The following is an 18,362-nucleotide window of genomic DNA, read 5'->3' on the forward strand; positions in this document are numbered from 1 at the left end:
TCATAAAAAAAAAAAACCTTAGAAGAAAACCGAAAACTATTTGGATTTATATAATATTAAAATAAATGTGAAATACTCACAAATATGTAAAATAAAATATAACAATACTATTACCATACTTCGTGGACATTTGTTTTTACAAGCAGCTAAATAGCCAGGAATAAAATGTGTATTTGCATAAAAATCTCAACTCTAATGATTATCATTGAAATTATTACTATTACTTGTTTTGTGTATATCATGAGTGTTTATTATGCAGCATGTATGACTGTACTCACGTATGCAGTTGTTACCTGGTGACGCTGCTATAGGTTTAGGTTTAATCTGCTGTAATTGAAGTAAGATGTGAATTATGCTTAACATTTAGTCATTGGTGATCTTCACCTTCATATGAGAAATCTTAAAATGTTGTAGTCACTTCCATCTGATCTGTGGTAGGGGAATGATTTAAGGAGAAAATGTCTGAAAGTGGATATTACCTTTAAAGCACATTCTCCCCATTTTTATAGCTTCCCACTTTGTGTGACAGTGCCTGCTACAAACAGTTTTTAAACAACCTAAGTGAATCTCCACCACTGTTTTTCAGAAAGACCTTCTCTTGCATGTATGTGCTAAAAATTCCAACACCCCCTCTCCATCTATACCACAGATCTTCTTTATTGCAGCACGGTGGCTAAGTGGTTAGCACTTCTGCCTTACAGCACTGGGGTCATGAGTTCAACTCCTGATCATGGCCTTATCTGTGCGGAGTTTGTATGTTCTCCCCATGTTTGCGTGGGTTTCCTCTGGGTGCTCTGGTTTTCTCCCACACTCCAAAAACATATTGGTATGTTAATTGGCTGCTAACAAATTGACCCTAGTCTGTGTGTCTGTCTATGTATGTTAGGGAATTTAGACTGTAAGCTCCAATGGGACTGATGTGAGTGAGTTCTCTGTACAGCGCTGCAGAATTAGTCGCACTATATAAATAAATGGTGATGATGATGAAGATTACCTTCCTTATCAGACATTTGTGCACGGGTATGAAGGAGGGTGGAAGAAGAAAAGGGGAGGGAGCAGATGGGATCACTCATCATTCCTGTGTGTAGAGTAACTCACTGTCCCCACAGAAATGCCTTCATGCAGAGATATAACATAAAAACAGATAGTTTCACATACATTTTCTGCACGCAACACAAATAAAGAGAGAGAAACTTAGAGGTATTATCAGCGTTTTACAGGAAGTAATCTATTGTAGTATGTCTAGTAATCTGTTTTTTATTTTATTCTTCAGAACAATTTAACTGGAATGAATACTTGAAGGAGACTGGTTCGGTTGCCGCACCTGCACATTGTTTTCGACAGGTACACTATTCTGCTTGTGATGTGATGTATTTTATGATGTAACTTTTCAGTGCATTTTCTGTTGGTTTGTTGTTCTGCAGCACAACCAAAAATACTAAGGGTGCATATGTTTTACTGTTTTCATTATGCTGTGAACAATAGGTACCATCACTGATTGAATTTTCAGGTTGGGTTTTACTATGGGCTGGTTTTATTGGGGGGTCTGCAAACCGCCACACCTCGGACATGGTTTTTAGATTATAAAACTGTGTTTTTGAGGTTGGAATCTTGGACTGCATCCACCCTGTGGTGGTTTGCAAACCATCGAGCACAGCATGGTACTTAGTAAGGAGATGACATATTCCTGGCTCAACATGGTGTCTGGGTTCCATGGCACTAGGCAAATATTGTTTAAAAATAAAAAATTACTCAATAAAAAGTATTCTTAAAATAAATGCCTAAAATCTTCTAACACTCCAAGGGCAAAAGTAGCCTTAAGGAAATAACAAACATTAGTTAGGTTATGCTTGTAAATGATCTAATCTAACAAACCAGTTGGTAGATGTCTACTTTATATGTCTGCACTACTAAGTTCTCATGTGATCCAATGCTTGGCCTGAGCATCAGCAACCAGATCTGTCCAATTTATCCACCACTTTGTCTAAACATTTAGCGATGTATGAATTTCCAATTTGGTAATACAGAGTGGCAGAACTGGCCAGGGTGGTGTTAACAAAGGGTATATTAGACTGATAAAAGCCAAATGGAAGTTGACTGCTCTGAATTACTGTATAAATGCAACTTTGTTAGATAATCCAGTGTTACTTGCATGGCATTTGTGGACAAGAACCGCAACCATCTTTTGTACAAACATAAGAAATACAAAAACGTGCTCTTGCAAAATAATCCATTCATTAAAATGTTTTTTTGTTTTTTTTTTCATTCGTGATTTTAAATACTGCTTTTAAATACACACTGGCTATGGATATCAGCTGGACCAAATTATTGCGTTCATCATTTTGGTATTTTATTGTCTGTTTTATAATATTCCTGTGCATAGCTATTTGGTAATGGTGGCATCTAAGTCCATTCAGCTTATATGTGCAAACCGCCAGAAATGTTTTGGCAAAGAATGGACAATACTAGGGACCTAACTGGTCATCAGGACAAATATAAATACATATCAGACACTAAACAAATGAATCCCATTATTTTACATTACCACCTGTTGTAGAAGAATATATTTGGTAGATTACCTTGTGGGGTAGAGCACCATGAATCCAAGGTTAATAGTCTCTGGCTTTTTTTTTTACAAAGATAAAGATAAAAATATCTTTTACACTTTTGCTTGCAGAAGCAATGTTACTTTTTCTGATTTAATTACTGTGTTGTTTCAGTAGAATAATGACAAAGGAATATGAAGGCCCACAATCCTTCATTTAGAGTTGGGCATAAATCCAACTAGAAAGTGCAATGTTGCCCCTTGGCGAGTTGGAAAAGGGGGGGCGTGTTCCTAGCTGAACTCTAAATCGCAGTGTGAAACAAAAGCTGCCCAGTTGTGTGCTACATGCAAAAGCAGACAACATTTTCCCTGCAAAAGGTTTTCCCCGTTTGTTTTGTTGGATTTGCCCCATAATGAGGCCCATAATGTCTTACCAATCCTTACCTCTAGTGGGAACCTTTAGCCATGCGCATTTCAGGCATTTTGATGTTTTTAGGTGCTAAAATGGTAGCAGATTTATTTTGAGCACAAAATATTTTAAACTATTATTTGAAAACTATTTAAGACCATGTCATGGTTTCTGAAGTGTACCACCATTTCAGTTATTTATTCTGTGTAATTTTCATATATGTACATTCTTTTCGATGGTAATATCTCTATCTAAAATATATATATATTTATAAAATATATATAAATATTCTATATTATAATTATGTTTTTTATTTCCTTTAATGTCTAAGAATATTAGAGAGTAAATACATGTTCTACAAGTATATTTTACATTGTGCTACAAGTTAAACCAGTATTTTATATTGTGTTCTTCGTTTGTAGTCTAGGACTCCACCCAGCAATGATTTTAAAGTTAGGATGAAACTAGAAGCTCATGATCCGCGAAACGTTACCTCTATTTGTATAGCCACTGTCATTGGAATCTCTGGACCCCGGTTACGTTTACGACTGGATGGCAGCGATGATAAGAATGACTTCTGGAGGTTGGTGGACTCTTCTGACATCCAACCCATTGGCACATGTGAAAAAAAGGGAGATATGCTGCAGCCACCATTGGGTAAGAACTTAGGTGTAAGGGTCTTGGTAATGTCATTATGTTTTCCTGCAATATTTTGTGTACTACACCATTAATATTATTTTATTATTGGTTCATGATCATTGTACAGTACTACTGTGTTTTAATTAGTCATTTCCATTAAATGGACAGTTTACTGAATAAAAATAGAAACTGAGATTTAGAAACAGCGTTTAGTCCATCATTAGTTGTGTATTTGTTTGCACTGTGCATGTAGATAAGACTATTATAGTAATATGTTTATTCCAACTTGGTCAGGATTCCGGATGAATGCCTCTTCCTGGCCGATGTTTCTCTTAAGAACACTAAATGGAGCTGAAATGGCACCAGCATCATGTTTTAAAAAGGTAGGAGTTAAACGTACCAAGGAAAATAAATACCTTTTATGAACCATAAACAACCAATGGGCACCATGTTCAGAACTCAAAAATAAAAAACAACAACATTCTGTTACCAATTCTGGTAACCAGTATACAATGCAGATCCCCAGGGTTGCATGTGTACACAGCAGACCCCAGTTCTGGTGACAAGTATCCAATACATAGACGGATTATTATTATTTTGGCTATAGCACAGTGAAGACTCATATTTTGGTGGCTATTGTACACTGCAGACCACAATTCTGGTTACTAGTTAATAATGCAAACCCCAGTTCTGTTGGCTAATGTAGACCACACAGAAAATCTCCATTAGACTGTTAGGCCCAAAAAATATTTTCATTGTAAATCATAGAGGTGCAATCTGTATACTTTCCTAAAATGTAGCATGCAATCCAGGAAAAGAAATTCCCTTGGCTGACCCTTAGGTTTCCAGTTGATAATCCCCAATCCAGGCCTCCACTGACCCACCTCCTAATCTGTCTGTCTGTCTATCTCTATCTAAATAATATAAAAGCATTGGACCATTGGTATTTAATTCTAACATTCTCCAAAATGTGAGTTAGTGTAGCGTAAAATGCACAAATAAGTTATGCACATGCCCACAAAACAGGTCGCACGCATATGCGCAAATGTAGATTTGCTTAAATCTGGCAGGAAATATATGGTCTAATGTAGGCCGAGTACAGTAAGGGAGTGTTTGCATCATTATGAACAGATGCAGACCCACTCAGAGAAGCCTGTTAAACCTAAGTCCGTTGCAGGTGCAAATGCACGCTTGACGGTTCCAGCACTAGCTAGCAACTTCTAATTGGCTTATTGCAGACTCACCTCTGAAGCTGATAGTTTTGTTTTTTTTGTCATTGCTTTTATATATATTATATTACTTTAGGAGTTTATTGTAGGACGAGTTATACCTGCTATAATAAAGAATTTTTAAAAAATGTTGTTCGAACCTGAAATTGAAGGCATATTTTACGATCAAAACAAATGGAGTGTAAGTGTATCTGATGTCTGCCTGACATAAACCTAACATGTACTACAGGTGCAGAGCTGCATGCATCTTGCTATTAGTTCAACTTTACGTATCAACGCAATTGTATTTTTTTAGGAGAACGTAACTGCATCCACTTGCATATAGTTTAAAATACTGCGCGTGGAAAGAGTTAGAATGTGTCCTGCTTGGTAAAGTTGGTAACAGAAGCCCTTTTATGTGGTCCATAATGCATTTTCAGATGCTTTTTGAATATCACATCCTTTTTCATTCGCTGTTTGAGCAAAAAAACATTTTATTGTAAGAGAGGTGCAAAATCAGAATCTGTATACTTTACTAAAATGTGCTTGTCATCTGTGTGTATTGGTCAAGCATGATCTGTGGACAATCAATCTAGTTCCTCTTTATTTGCTCAAAATTACTTTTTGATTGTTCACTGACAAACAACATTTCAAATATTTCCCAACTATCACCTTCACAGTTATAGTCATGAGCCCATAGGGTCATTACTAGGACCATTGGGTCCACTTAGACCATTTACATATTATCAAACACTTGCCGTTCTTCCCAATACATGTAAGGTTTTTCTGCACAAATTTATGTTTGTATAAGTAGAGGTAGTTCTGGCCTCAGTTGTCTATATTTTTGGTCATTTTACTCCTCTTGCTGCTCTTAGAAAAGGTCAATATGACCTTGTCTTGTTTAGAAGATACTAATTTCTCTCCACCCCACCCCTCTTTGCAAGGGAAACTTTTCAGAAGCTTACTATGTGTCCACGAAAATTCAAGCATCATGGTGTAGCTTTTTAAATCTGCAACAATCCTGTTAATGGCCAACATATAATTGTAGACATGGAGGGAAGGTTCATCATAAGTGGACACGCTCGGTCAGATGCAAATAACCCTTGTTTGCTGCTATATCCCAAATTCCTTTTCTTTCTTCCATTTTTCAGCAGATTGACAAACAAGCCCAAGGCCACCTGATTCTTGGAGGAGTCTTTAATATGGTCCTGGACCCTAGACTAGACATATCATTTCCCCCCTCCTCTCTGCCAACCCCTGCCAGGTCAGTAAAAAGATTTGCCTCCCTCCTTAAGTACACTCCTTGATGGAGTCCTGGCAGTCCGTTAACAGTGCTGAAATACGCTATACCTTTTATTCTCATCTCCACAGGGTTTACTCTCACATTGATTTCATCTTTGTAGACACTCTCTTTTGATCCAAACTGAGACCGGTGAATCTGTGCCCATTTGCTTGGACAGATCGCATGGGTGTATTACTTCAGCTAGAATTTTGGACCTAAAAAACAATCTATATGGAGACTGGTCAAGTCCGTCCTCCTTAACCCCTCTTATTTTGCTGAACTAACAGAGGCTCTTATTGAATTTTCTCTTAATGAGTCTTCTGATGTGCAGTGGTGCTGAAAAGTTTGTGAACACTTTAAAATTTTCAGAATTTCTGCATAAATGTGAACTTAAATGTGTTTAGATCTTCATCTAAGTCATAAAATAGATAGAGAATCAGATAACACACAAAAGTATATACTTATATCTGCATATATTCATTCATTTATTGATCAAAGTAATCCAACATTAGTGCTTTCAGTAACTGTTGTAACTCCCTTGAGCAGCAATCACTTCATTCCAATGTTTACAGTAAGTGTTGATCAGTCTCACACATCGACTTGGAGGAACTTTGGCCCATTCCTCCCTACAGAACTGCTTAAACTCATGGATGGTGGGGTCTTTCTTACATGAACAGCACGCTTCAGGTCCTGCCACAACATTTCGATTGAATTAAGGTCTGGGCTTTGACTTGACCATTTCAACCATTTTTTGTAGACTGACTTGCATGTCAGCGCTATATTGGAACTATTCTGCCTCTGTCCAGGTACCTTCCCCACATATCCCATTTAAAATGGCACCAGAAAATTTTGTCCTCATTTGCCCCTCATATTCGCTATGGTGACTGAACCCCTGGCTGGCAGGATTAGATGAAACACAGACATCTAAATGTCACTGTAGGTACCTGCTATCAAAAACTTGCCATGTATGGAGATTACATCTTTCTTTCAATAACAATGTGTTTGTTGAGATTCAGCACTTAACTGCCTTTTACTATTTTAAAATAAATGCAACCAAAACAAAATATAAGACAGAAATCCACTTTAAGCTATTAAACATCAGTTTCCCTTTTAAGTGGCAGGCTAACAAGATCAAGTAACTAGATATTTATCAAACATAGAGGTACGGTTTCTATTAAACTAATTATCCCTCTTGACTTGCTGACATCAGAAGGGTCCTGACCTCTTCGAATAACATGTTAATATCTTGGATTGACCATGTTACTTCCATAAAAATAAAAGTCCTGTGAAGGCTGCTGTATCTCTTTCAAACACTGGCCATGGAGTTCCTTCCTCAACCTTCTTATTACTCCAAAAATGGTTATGTGGTTTATCTTGGCTTGGAAGAAACCTCACATTTTGCAAACAATTCCCAAGATCAGGTGCTGTGAATATTGCCAATTTTTGCAGAAATTATTATGTGACTTTCCTAGAGCCATGTGTGCTATGACATTCCACTTCAGGCCACGGTGTGTGGGTGAACATAAAATAAGCAATCCCTATAAACACCCTTCTTGGTTGACTCACAGAAAACTTCCCTGGCTCACTCTCCAGTTAGCCTTATCTATTTGGACAACCTGCGTAAGATATTTAGCCTGGTACCACCAACTTCAATGTTATTTCTGTGGTGGGGTACCGTCTATACTCGTGTATAAGCCGAGTTTTTCAGCACATTTTTTTATGCTGAAAAAGCCCCCCCTCGGCTTATACTCGAGTCAATAAGTTTTCCCATTTTTTTGTGGTAAAATTAGGTACCTCGGCTTATATTTGGGTCGGCTTATACTCGAGTATATACGGTAATCTAGCCTTCCCTCCAGTCTCTCCCTTCAAATGGCCTCACTGTGGGCAAGCATGAATATTTTATTTTTATTTTTTTTTAAATGAATTCATGACACTGTTATTTTTTCACTCCCTTTTTCTGATTTTCAAAGCTTGCTCAGGTTCTCCATGGGACAGTTTCACCAACACTTGCAGATCAAATATTTATACCTTTTGATCAAAGGCAGTCTCTCGAGCAGATAATCTCTCACCCCAGTAGTAAGGCACCGCCTTCATTCTCTTTCTTCCAATGTGGCTTATCTCCACTCTTTACAACATTCTACTGGTTCAGTTTAATGGTGATAAGGAACCCTAATGGGAATCTGATATCAGAGAGTCTTGGGATTCTTAGGATTGAGCTGACACCTGGAAAGGTATTTCTAAATATTCCATAAATGTCTGGATTAAAGAAAATGCTTATAAACTCCTCCTTAAAAGGTATTGCGCCTCAACCAAAATTCATAGGATCTTCCGGAATACGTCTGACTTTTGCTTGTCAAAAGGGCTCTTTCGTGTACATCTGGTGGAGCTGCCCAGAATTCAGCCTCTATGGATGAATTTCAGAAACTTGATTTCCTTTATAACTAGTTCCATAGCCCCTCTTTGTACCTTGCATAGGGCCACCATTATTGGAGGAAGGGGCTTTTCAGACATTCGCCTCTACTATCTTGCGACTCACCTGAGTGAGACTGTAGCTTGGTTCGCAGACAAACATGGGCCGAGGTGGGTGGACCTGAAATCCTCCTTCTGTAAAATGTCCTCTCTGGAGTTGGCATAGCGTACTCCAGCTGGTTGTAGGTACTCCATGGTAAGGTCGCACCCAGTCACGACTTTTTCCTGCCAAATTTGGGATCACTGCAAATTTAATTTTAAGACCATTTCAACTCCCTCCACTATCATTCCCATCGGGAATAGCCCAGACTCTCACGCAATGTCTCTCTCTCTTCCTGTCTTGATATGAGAGAGATATACGGATGATTGATGATGTTATTGATTCCGGCCACTGCAGTCTGCTGACTATTGTACAGGAAACATTTTATTTCTCATCTAATAGCATACCTAAAGGTGAAGCACTTTGTACATTCCCTTCATAAGCCTGATATTATTAGGTCTGACTCCACTCAAGTCTCTGTGTACATAACCCTGTCACAAAAGGCATTATTCAGTAGCCCTGCCCAAGGTTGCACAATTCTTGGATAATGTAGCCGACCTTATTATCAACGTTACTAAATTTCCGATTTCTAAATGTTCATGGTCCTTCCTTGGCTCTCCACTAGAGGGACTGAATAAATACTCTGTTAAACTCAAATTCTCAATGTGGCCAGATGCTTGATTGCTAAAAGTGGAGGTGTCCAGATCCCCCCTCCAGAAAACCACTTCTCAATAAAATATGACATTTGGCATGTATGGAGTAAATTGTTGTATATTTATTGCCAGTTGCCAGTCTCTCCTCAGAGACCCGCTCAAGCTCTATCAGACCTTTTCTGTTACTCTTAAACAATCGTATGACTGTGTTGTTGTATAAACATATTTCTTTTTCCATATGATAACCCTGTAGGTGCCAGGGGTCCTGCTTTTAGTCCCAATTACCCCTTCCCCCATCTCCCTTACTCCCACTTAAAATACACCATTGCACACTTTGTTCTCTTTTCAGATTTGTATGTTTCTTGTTTCCACCATTGCTGGATATATCTCCTCCCCTGCATGATCTGTAGTGGCTGCACCCAATGCAGTGGCAGTAGTTCTGCCACTTAATTAGCATATGGTAAACAAAGACTGTGGGTACCAGTGATGCAAAAAAATGTAAAATAATTATTTTGGTGTGAGACAGAAATAATTAAATCTGTCTAGCTGTAGCTAGATCAAATTGGTGTTGAATTAGTCACCACACACAGGCAGATTGAGATGTTGACCAACAGAGTCTTTCAGTAGACTTGATTCAAACCCAATAGGATGTGTGGAATTGTTTGTTGTTTTGGACCACACTTGTCCGTTTTGGGTGTATTTCACATCATAAAATTAGAGAGACAGTCACATGAAACAGAGACTATTGACATAATGGTCAACATTCGTATTTATATTTATGTTTTATTCTATTTATGTTTCAGATAAAAAAAATCATATCCTTTCTGCTTGGGTCCATACATTTACTCTTTTTATTAAAAGTCTTTTGAAATACAGAACATGAAAGATTTAGAGAATGTAAGATAGCATTATTCCTTAATAATTTGTCTTTATTATCCATCAGGAACCTCAAAAGCCATCTCAAAATTTCTTTAAAATTGGAATGAAAGTAGAAGCTGTGGACAAGAAGAATCCTTTTTTAATCTGCCCAGCTACAGTTGGGGATGTGAAAGGAGAAGAAATATTTATCACATTTGATGGATGGAGAGGAGCGTTTGACTATTGGTGCAAATATGATTCTCGTGACATCTTTCCGGTTGAGTGGTGCAGTATAACTGGAGATTCGTTACAGCCCCCTGGAAATAGTGGTAAGTAACTTCCATTACTGTACATATTAAATATGCTGTATTATGCCAGCGCCCTATACAACATGGAGCATAATATAAGAATTGGACAAGGACCCTGAAATTACTATCTGCACACAAACATTAACAGTTAACTTTGATTGGTCAGGTTAGCATAAGTTATACAATAAAAACAAATGTCTGGCAGTTCGCAGAACGTTCGTTTCCCTCTGGCCCTTAGTGACTCTGCCATGACCCGTGTGCGGCGAAAGGGACCCTACTCCTGTTCCGCCATCTTCTGATCCTCTAACACTTACATTTCACCTTCTTCTCGAGCACACTCCTGCATTAGCTTTTGTGATCTCCCCCTCCTTCCTTTCCCCTTCTAAGTCTCCTTTACCCCCCCCCCCCCCCCCCACTTTGTCTTTTATATAATTGGTTCATATACTTTAAAAAAAACAAAAAAAATAATGAAAATATGGTCAATCTATATTTCGAGTTGTTGAAAAGTGTCTTCACTGGAACTTACTATAATGTAAATGCCTTTCTATGTATACATTGTAAATGTTCTACCTCATATTGTACACACTTTTTATTGGCTGACCATTTAAAATAAAGAATTTAAAAAAAAAACAAAAGTCTAAATTCAATAGGATATTACACATTTGCACTTCGCTAGTAAATAAACCCCAGTGTAAATCATGTTTGTGACATCCCTTGTGTAACTAATACATGATAGTTGGGCTTGGAGCAGAAGCCACCTTCATGGACCATCTTGGCTTGGAGCAGAAGCCACCTTCATGGACCAAGGTGTGTCAACCATCTCTTCCACTGAGATTTTAGAATTGAGCAATGTAGCAGTTTCAGCGAAGAGCTTAGGAATGTTGCATGAGTGTAGTTAGTCATTAGTCGCATACTATCAAGTCAAGGGCCAATGGGTGAGATGCTTCCAAATTATACAAAGTAGAAAAAAAGCTTTGGAATTCCTTTGCAATTAATTCTGTGTTATAAATAGCTTGACCAGTTGAGCTATTGAGGCATTTTGAAAGGAGCAGATGCGCTTTGTCACTTTTTCATTTAAGGGACTTGGCAGCCCTTTTAGCCAGGACCATACTGAGGTGGCCTGAGCGGTAATTTAGATTTTTGAGGAGGTCAGGATTAAGAGTCTTTTTCCTTTATATTTCTAGCAGCTGAAATACTAATAGGTTTCCCTCTAATTGCAGCTTTGTGGGCTTAACAACTGAAGGAGTCAGGTTGGGGTAATCATTGATAGTGAAAAACTCTGAGGTGTTAGCCAGTTCTTGACAGTTAGAGGTACTGAGAAGGAGGGGCTTCTCAAATCTCCAAGAGGACTGATTCTTATGCAGATTGCAAATATCTAAGAGAATTGAGATGCAATGGTTGATCCAGGTGAAAGATTGACCATCAGCAACACAGATTTTTGTGGTGAGTCAGGTGTCCAAGAAAATGAAGTTGATATGGTAATAGGGTTCATGAGGTTGGGAATAAAAAGTGTAGACTCTATCGGAGTAATTGGCCACCCGGCACCAGTAAAGCTTGTTTTTAAAGAAGGGCAGCAAATCTCCTTATTGGCTTCATTGGTTGGATTGGGTAGGGAGAGGAAATGATGTGCAATCTGTCTAAATCGGGGCCCAGAATCATATTAAAATAACTCCCCAGAATCAGGTGACACCAGGCATGCCTATCAATTTGTTGAAATAGAGAGCTCAGAAAGGGGATCTGAACTATGTTGGGGGCACAGCAGCAGACCAGGGTGAATGACATCTGTCCTAGGATACCGAACACTATAACAAGCTACTAAAACAAATGACGGTGATGAGTGGAACATTGCTGTGAATTAAGATGGCTACACCTCTGTTTGCAGATGGCAAAAGCATAGGTTTGTGAGAAAAGCTTCCTCTGAAGGGCTGGGTGGGGAAAAATCAGTCTTCTGCAGGAATTCCATGTCACACTGGCCTTTCCTAAATGCTTTTTACAGAATAGAACACTTAGTATGAAGATTTAGTCCCTTAACACTGAGGGAAAGTTATTTTAAGTAGCATGGCAGGAGTGTGTAAGTGATAGCTAAACTCAGGAACTCCTCTGAGGGAACCAATATTTGTTCGATTTTCAGTGACAATGAATGGGAGCACCACGAAAGTGGGGGGAGGGGAAGTTGGGAGATGCAAAAGTCGCACCTAGCAACAGGCGTATGCACAAAAAGCCGCAAATGAGGCCCAATGTTTTTCCTTTGTTTCCTGTAGTCATGTATGTGTTTCTCACGCAGGCAGAAAAATGTGATCTTTACAATAGTACAACACATTTACTTTTGGCATTGCTTAAGTTTTGCAATGTGTTCAGCTGCCTTTCAGCAAGCTGAATAATGTATGTGAGCAGCTGTTGTAAGATATTCAGATAGTCAGCTTTGCACATATTCAGGGATTTAGCTCTGTACATATCAGGTATGTAAAGATTTTGAAATATGTTGCCCTTTAACCCTCTATGATGCCCTTTTAAACTTTTCCATGTTAAACAAACTGATCACTTTTTGGTTATGTTTTAGAGGCATTAGTTCATTTAATGATACTAGTTTTTTAATAATTTGATATATACATACTGCTATTTTTTTAATAACTATGTAGAGCAGTATAGCAAAATTAGAAACACACTTAAAAATAAAATAATATAGCATGCACCATACCATACCATGCCATGGTTGTCCAATTGGTTGCCCGCAGGCCAAATGTAAACCTCCAAAGCATTTTTGTGGCCCCCAAATTAGCTGAGACTAATGGATGACATATTTTATTAGTATTCAGCCCGTGGGCACATATTTTAAACTGATATGTGGCCCTCTTCATAGTAGTACCAGTGATTTGCGAGTTCTGAATTTGTTAATTTCAATATTATTGACCTTTTGTTCCCTGGATCACTTGTAATTTATTTTTCAATTCTAGCAAAAACCTTTCTAACATACTGTGATATTGGAAGCTCATACATTTTATTTGCGCAGTGAAAGCTGTATAACAACTTCCACAAATTAAAATGTTCGCAACTGCTTTGATTGTATACATCATTTTATTTTCAGAATAAATTTCTCTCTATATAGGAATAGTATCTTCCAATAGTTTGAATCTGCACATATTGCTCAAGTAGTGTGTTGCTAAACCAAGGATGTTGCAAATGGTCACTCTGTACTTTGCTGTTTTGCTTGATTTACTCCAACCTGGTTTTTTATTTATGTCTGTATGATTGAGGGTTGTTGGTATTAGCATGTAACTGATACAGTTGGAGGAATCTGCCTTTCACAACATTCACTGGAAATGTTAGAGCAGAAATTTGCTAGAAAATGCTCACATTGATTGCCTGAATATTGATACTGTGGTTTAAACAATTAAGTGTCGTCACTTCATTAAAATTGGAAACTAAGGCACAGATGACATCCAGTAAAAATTACTTGCAAGTTCCCTTAAATTCCCTAAATTTGTATCCATGCAGGCACAAATATAACTTAATGACTTATCCCTTCCTGTTAATAGCATACTCTTTGCTACATACCTAATACAATTTCAACTTTTGTCATATTTTGGGAATTTTAAATTTATATATTTGTGAATGTTAAAAGATGTTTTCAAATTGACCAATTTTTATTTTATTGCCTGTTCCTTAGAAGGTTTTTTTTTTCATGCACAAATGCATACCATCAGAAACCTTGCCATGAATGCATACTGAAATTGGATGTTGTCTTTCCATTACATGACCAATCATTCCCAGAGTTATACTGCAGTTGGTTATAAGAAGATGTAGTGCTACAGAAATCATGGCATTAATTGTTGTAGTAGAAATTCCTGGGTTGTCCATTCATGAGTTGTGAAAACATGTCTATAGGAAGCATTTTTCTTAAATGTCACGTAAAAAAACTCGTAAGCACATTTGCATTATGTAATTGATTTGTGAGAATAAAAAAAAAAGTCTGAAAATTGGCTTGTGAAATGTGAATGCAGTTGCAATGTGTACACTTTATGAACCATACAGAGATTAAAGAATAGTATATTAATTGGTACAGATAGGTTTTATTTGTTTCACTGCTTAACATGAAGAAAGTTGTGTTTACTTTTGTATTGCTGTGTCACTTGTTTGTTGAAGCACACATGTACCTAATCATAACCAAAATGGTGAGGATAATTGAGGTAAGATACCAAATATGTCCACTGAATTGCAGTCTGAAGAAAGGTATAAAATGTGGTAATAGTATACAAAGTTACCACTAGATGGCAACAAAGATGAAAAGGCAAATGCATTTATCTGTTGCGTTATATCAATAAACTGTTGAGGAATACCATCCACACTAGGTCGGATTAACAATGGGCCTCTCCTTAGAAATAAGCCCAGGCCAGCCAGGAGTGAAATTAATATATATATATATATATATATATATATATATATATATATATATATATATATATAAATATTGTGAGGGCACCTGGCGTGTGAAGGGTGGTGAGGCTTCCTGTCCTGTCATTGGAAAAGAACAGGCAGACAATCGTGAAGCTGCCTGTTGTTGAGTGGGGTGGGGACTGCATCTACAGAGGCTGTGTGTGACTCGTGCTGTACCAACTTCCACCCAGTCTTAGACGGAGGTCAGGAGCATTCAACACAACAGATAGGAACAATTTATTTTTAACAGGGCATATATGACAGAAAGGAATATGTGACAACAGGCCCAACAAGTGATATGTGTAAATATAACATGCATGTGTCAATGGCCTATGTGCATTAACATAGGGATCAGTTCCTTTTCTTACAACAAAATTACCAACTTTTTCAATGGAGATTATGTCTTGGTGCCACTGACAGGTAACTGTGTTTGACTATTTGTATTTTGAAGTCCGCTCAGGTGTATGAACACTTGAAGAAAGAATAGTTATATAAAACAAATCTTATATGTACCCCTTTGGCCATTTGAGGTGTTAGGAGGTATGAAAATGTTTGTATCAATAAAATACATATTTTGCTCTCTGTATTGGATGGCGGTCTCATGGCTGCCCTATATATTGTTTGGCAGTCACAAGGTAGCCCTCTGTGTTGTGTAGCCATGACAAGGGGACAATGTGTTGTATGGTGATCACAAGGGTGCTGTGTATTGTGTGGCCGTGACAAGGGTGCTGTGTGGTCTTCCAATTGAAGGTTGGATGTGCTGTGAATTCAAAGATGCTCTTCTGCATACCACCCATGGTTAATTGAGTTATTGTCACCTTCCTTTCGGCTGGAACCAGGCTGGCCATTCGCTTCTGATGTGTCTCATTAACAAGGTGTTTCCACCGACAGAACTGCCACTCACTGCATGGTTATGGTTTTAGTTTTGAGCATCGGTCTCTGTAAACTCTAAAGACTGTTGTGTGTAAAAATCCCAAGAGATCAGCAGTTTGAGGTACTGAAATAACTCATATGGCACCAACAATCATTCCACGGTAAAAGTCGCTTAGATAACATCTCTTCTCTATTCTGGTATTTACACATTTATAGCATGTATACGTTACAGAGGGAGCAGGTGGAAATAGATGGTCATCTTCCTCCTCTCCCACCCACTCGCTCCTGGCTATACCCCAGTAGGATTAGTGGTTCCCCCCACAGCATCTTTTGAACGTTTTATGTTTATATGATGTGCATTGCAATGTTTTTTTTTGTTTTGTTGTGTCTTTTCTATTTTCAGAATGTGTGGATTTATATTTGTTGTAATACTCATTGAGCAAACCCCCCTCCGTATCCCCCCTTGTTGATTCCCCTTCTTTTTTATCTGTGCCCCAAATATTTTGCAGTTTTTTTCAAATAAAAATTATTGGTGAAAAAAAAGCACATTATAAATAAAAATAGTCAACCACTGTATTTTTGTCTTCAATGGTCAATAAAATAACATACCTTTACCTCGCAACTGTCACAATTCCATCAGGATAGTCCTGATTATAGGGGACTATCTTGATTAGCCAAGAGCTTGTCCCAGCATGAGGAACAGCTGGGATGTATTTCCACTCTTCACTTTACATACATGCTGTGTGAACCAGTTAATGGTGTACTTTTTATATAAGGGAGGATGGGAGGGAGATGTAGGTGACTGGAGAGAAGTGCAAGCTGTCGAAGTCAGCAAATTGGATAAAGTCATTTCAATTAAAGTCTAGCAAACTTGGTTGTCTTTGTCTGAAAAGATGCGTATGGTACGCATCGACGTACAAGGGCACGCTACGGCGTGAAAGGGCGTACGCATCCACTACACATGGCAGCAACAGTAATTGGTCTTTTACCATACATTCGCACAAACACGCATACTTATAAAATAGTACACATTAATGGTAGTTGCAACACATAGTCAGTTATGTCGAAATATAGTAGTATTTATATGTTATATCAGAGTTACATGCATATTAGTGAAATACACGGAACGGGTTGAAGGAATAACATCATGAGTGGTATCATAATGAACCTTGTTACATATCCTACTGTTTGGTTTACTCTGCGAGGGAATCGCAGAGTGCATACACAAGTTATGAATGATAGGGAATTATGAACTACTTAAGACTAAGGAATCTTGGCGGGAAGAGCAGAGCATACCCCCTGCAGAGATGACCCCCTCCTTTGGATTCCTTAGGATGAACCAGCCAATGATTGACAACCCCTTGGACATTCCTGAGACCTGGACCAATAGATGCAAGCTATACCATCTTCATTGTATTACTGTATTTGATTGTGTATATAAGCAGCAGCTTGTGATCCAGAGTGCAGACATCTTGTCCCCAGACTTCAGGATTGAATGACTGCACTGGATCCAGAGCGCCTGCGATAAGTAACGGCTGTATTTACTATTACTTCGCTTGAGCATTTTTATTCTACTTATTGCGAATAAATCTTTGTGCTTTGGAAACACAAATCGAGGTTCGACAATCGTTATTGGTTAGCGACAATACGCACATAACAAAGCTATGCCCTCCCTGGTGCTGGCCATGCTGTTTTAACATATCAAATAGAGAAATTGGGTATGAAATCCCGATGGAAGAAATACTGATGCTTACTCGACATGAAAATGCTGACAGGGTAAATGGCGACATTTTCATAAAAAAATAAATAAAAAAAAATGAAAATCGTAATAAAAATAAAAACTACCCCTCTCCCTACCAAAACACCTAAAAACTTGTGCTGGCAGCTGGGCCCACAAGACTCACAAAAGGTTAGAAAACAAAACCCCATAAAACTTACAAGATTTGGACCGATGGCAGATGTAGACCACAGATGTTGTTGAGTATTATTGGGGTTTTTATTTATAAATAAATTTAATGGGTTAAAATGAGGAGTGTGGCTTATTTAAATTTGGTTGTCATGGCATGCTGGCACTTGTGGTTCCCCAAATGCCTGCATGCTGGTGCGTGTAGTACTACCAGCACTGTTAATGGCAGCCTGGGCTTGCTGAGACCTGTAGAGCACCAACGCAAAATACAGTCTCTCATATTTAACACTTTTTTTTTTTTTTACCCCACACCCACCGCCCAGGGTTGTGGAAAGAGCTTTAGTGCATTTAGCACAGGGCTGAGTACCCCTATGGAGAGGGTCTGCATTTTATTTGCGGATCCCATCTCCCTAGGGAATCCGGCTCCATGCTGACCAGCCTGGTTCTGAGTGTCATTATGGCAGGGGAACCCCACACTGCAAGTTCCCCTGCTATAGTGCCACCATCCCCAGCTGGCACATCCTAGTGCTGGTTCTAGTTAAGTTGAGGAGGCCCCACGCTATTTGTCTAGTACCATCTATCTGATTGGGGGGGGGAAGGGACACAGGTTTTTTTTAAACCCTTGTGCCGGTGGCTTGCAGGTCCAGCAGCTGTATTGTCGCTGGCAGGCAGCACAGACTTTTATGTGTTTTGGGAGGGAGGGGCAGAGGTCAAATGGAAATGTCAGCCTTTACCCTG

General features: G+C 38.5%; 1 protein-coding gene across 4 annotated transcripts in view; it reads left to right on the forward strand.

Annotated features, from left to right (window-relative positions):
• The window catches only part of SCML2 (Scm polycomb group protein like 2), a 112,664-nt gene that overhangs the window by 48,581 nt on the left and 45,721 nt on the right, over positions 1 to 18,362 (forward strand). For all 4 annotated transcript variants that reach the window (XM_075195080.1, XM_075195081.1, XM_075195083.1 and 1 more), the window contains exons 3-6: positions 1,274 to 1,344; positions 3,377 to 3,611; positions 3,888 to 3,976; positions 10,189 to 10,432. In XM_075195080.1, the coding sequence (XP_075051181.1) occupies positions 1,274 to 1,344; positions 3,377 to 3,611; positions 3,888 to 3,976; positions 10,189 to 10,432 (639 nt within the window). The remainder of the gene's footprint in view (positions 1 to 1,273; positions 1,345 to 3,376; positions 3,612 to 3,887; positions 3,977 to 10,188; positions 10,433 to 18,362) is intronic.

This window comes from Mixophyes fleayi, chromosome 2 (genome assembly GCF_038048845.1).
Source record: "Mixophyes fleayi isolate aMixFle1 chromosome 2, aMixFle1.hap1, whole genome shotgun sequence".
NCBI lineage: Eukaryota > Metazoa > Chordata > Amphibia > Anura > Limnodynastidae > Mixophyes > Mixophyes fleayi.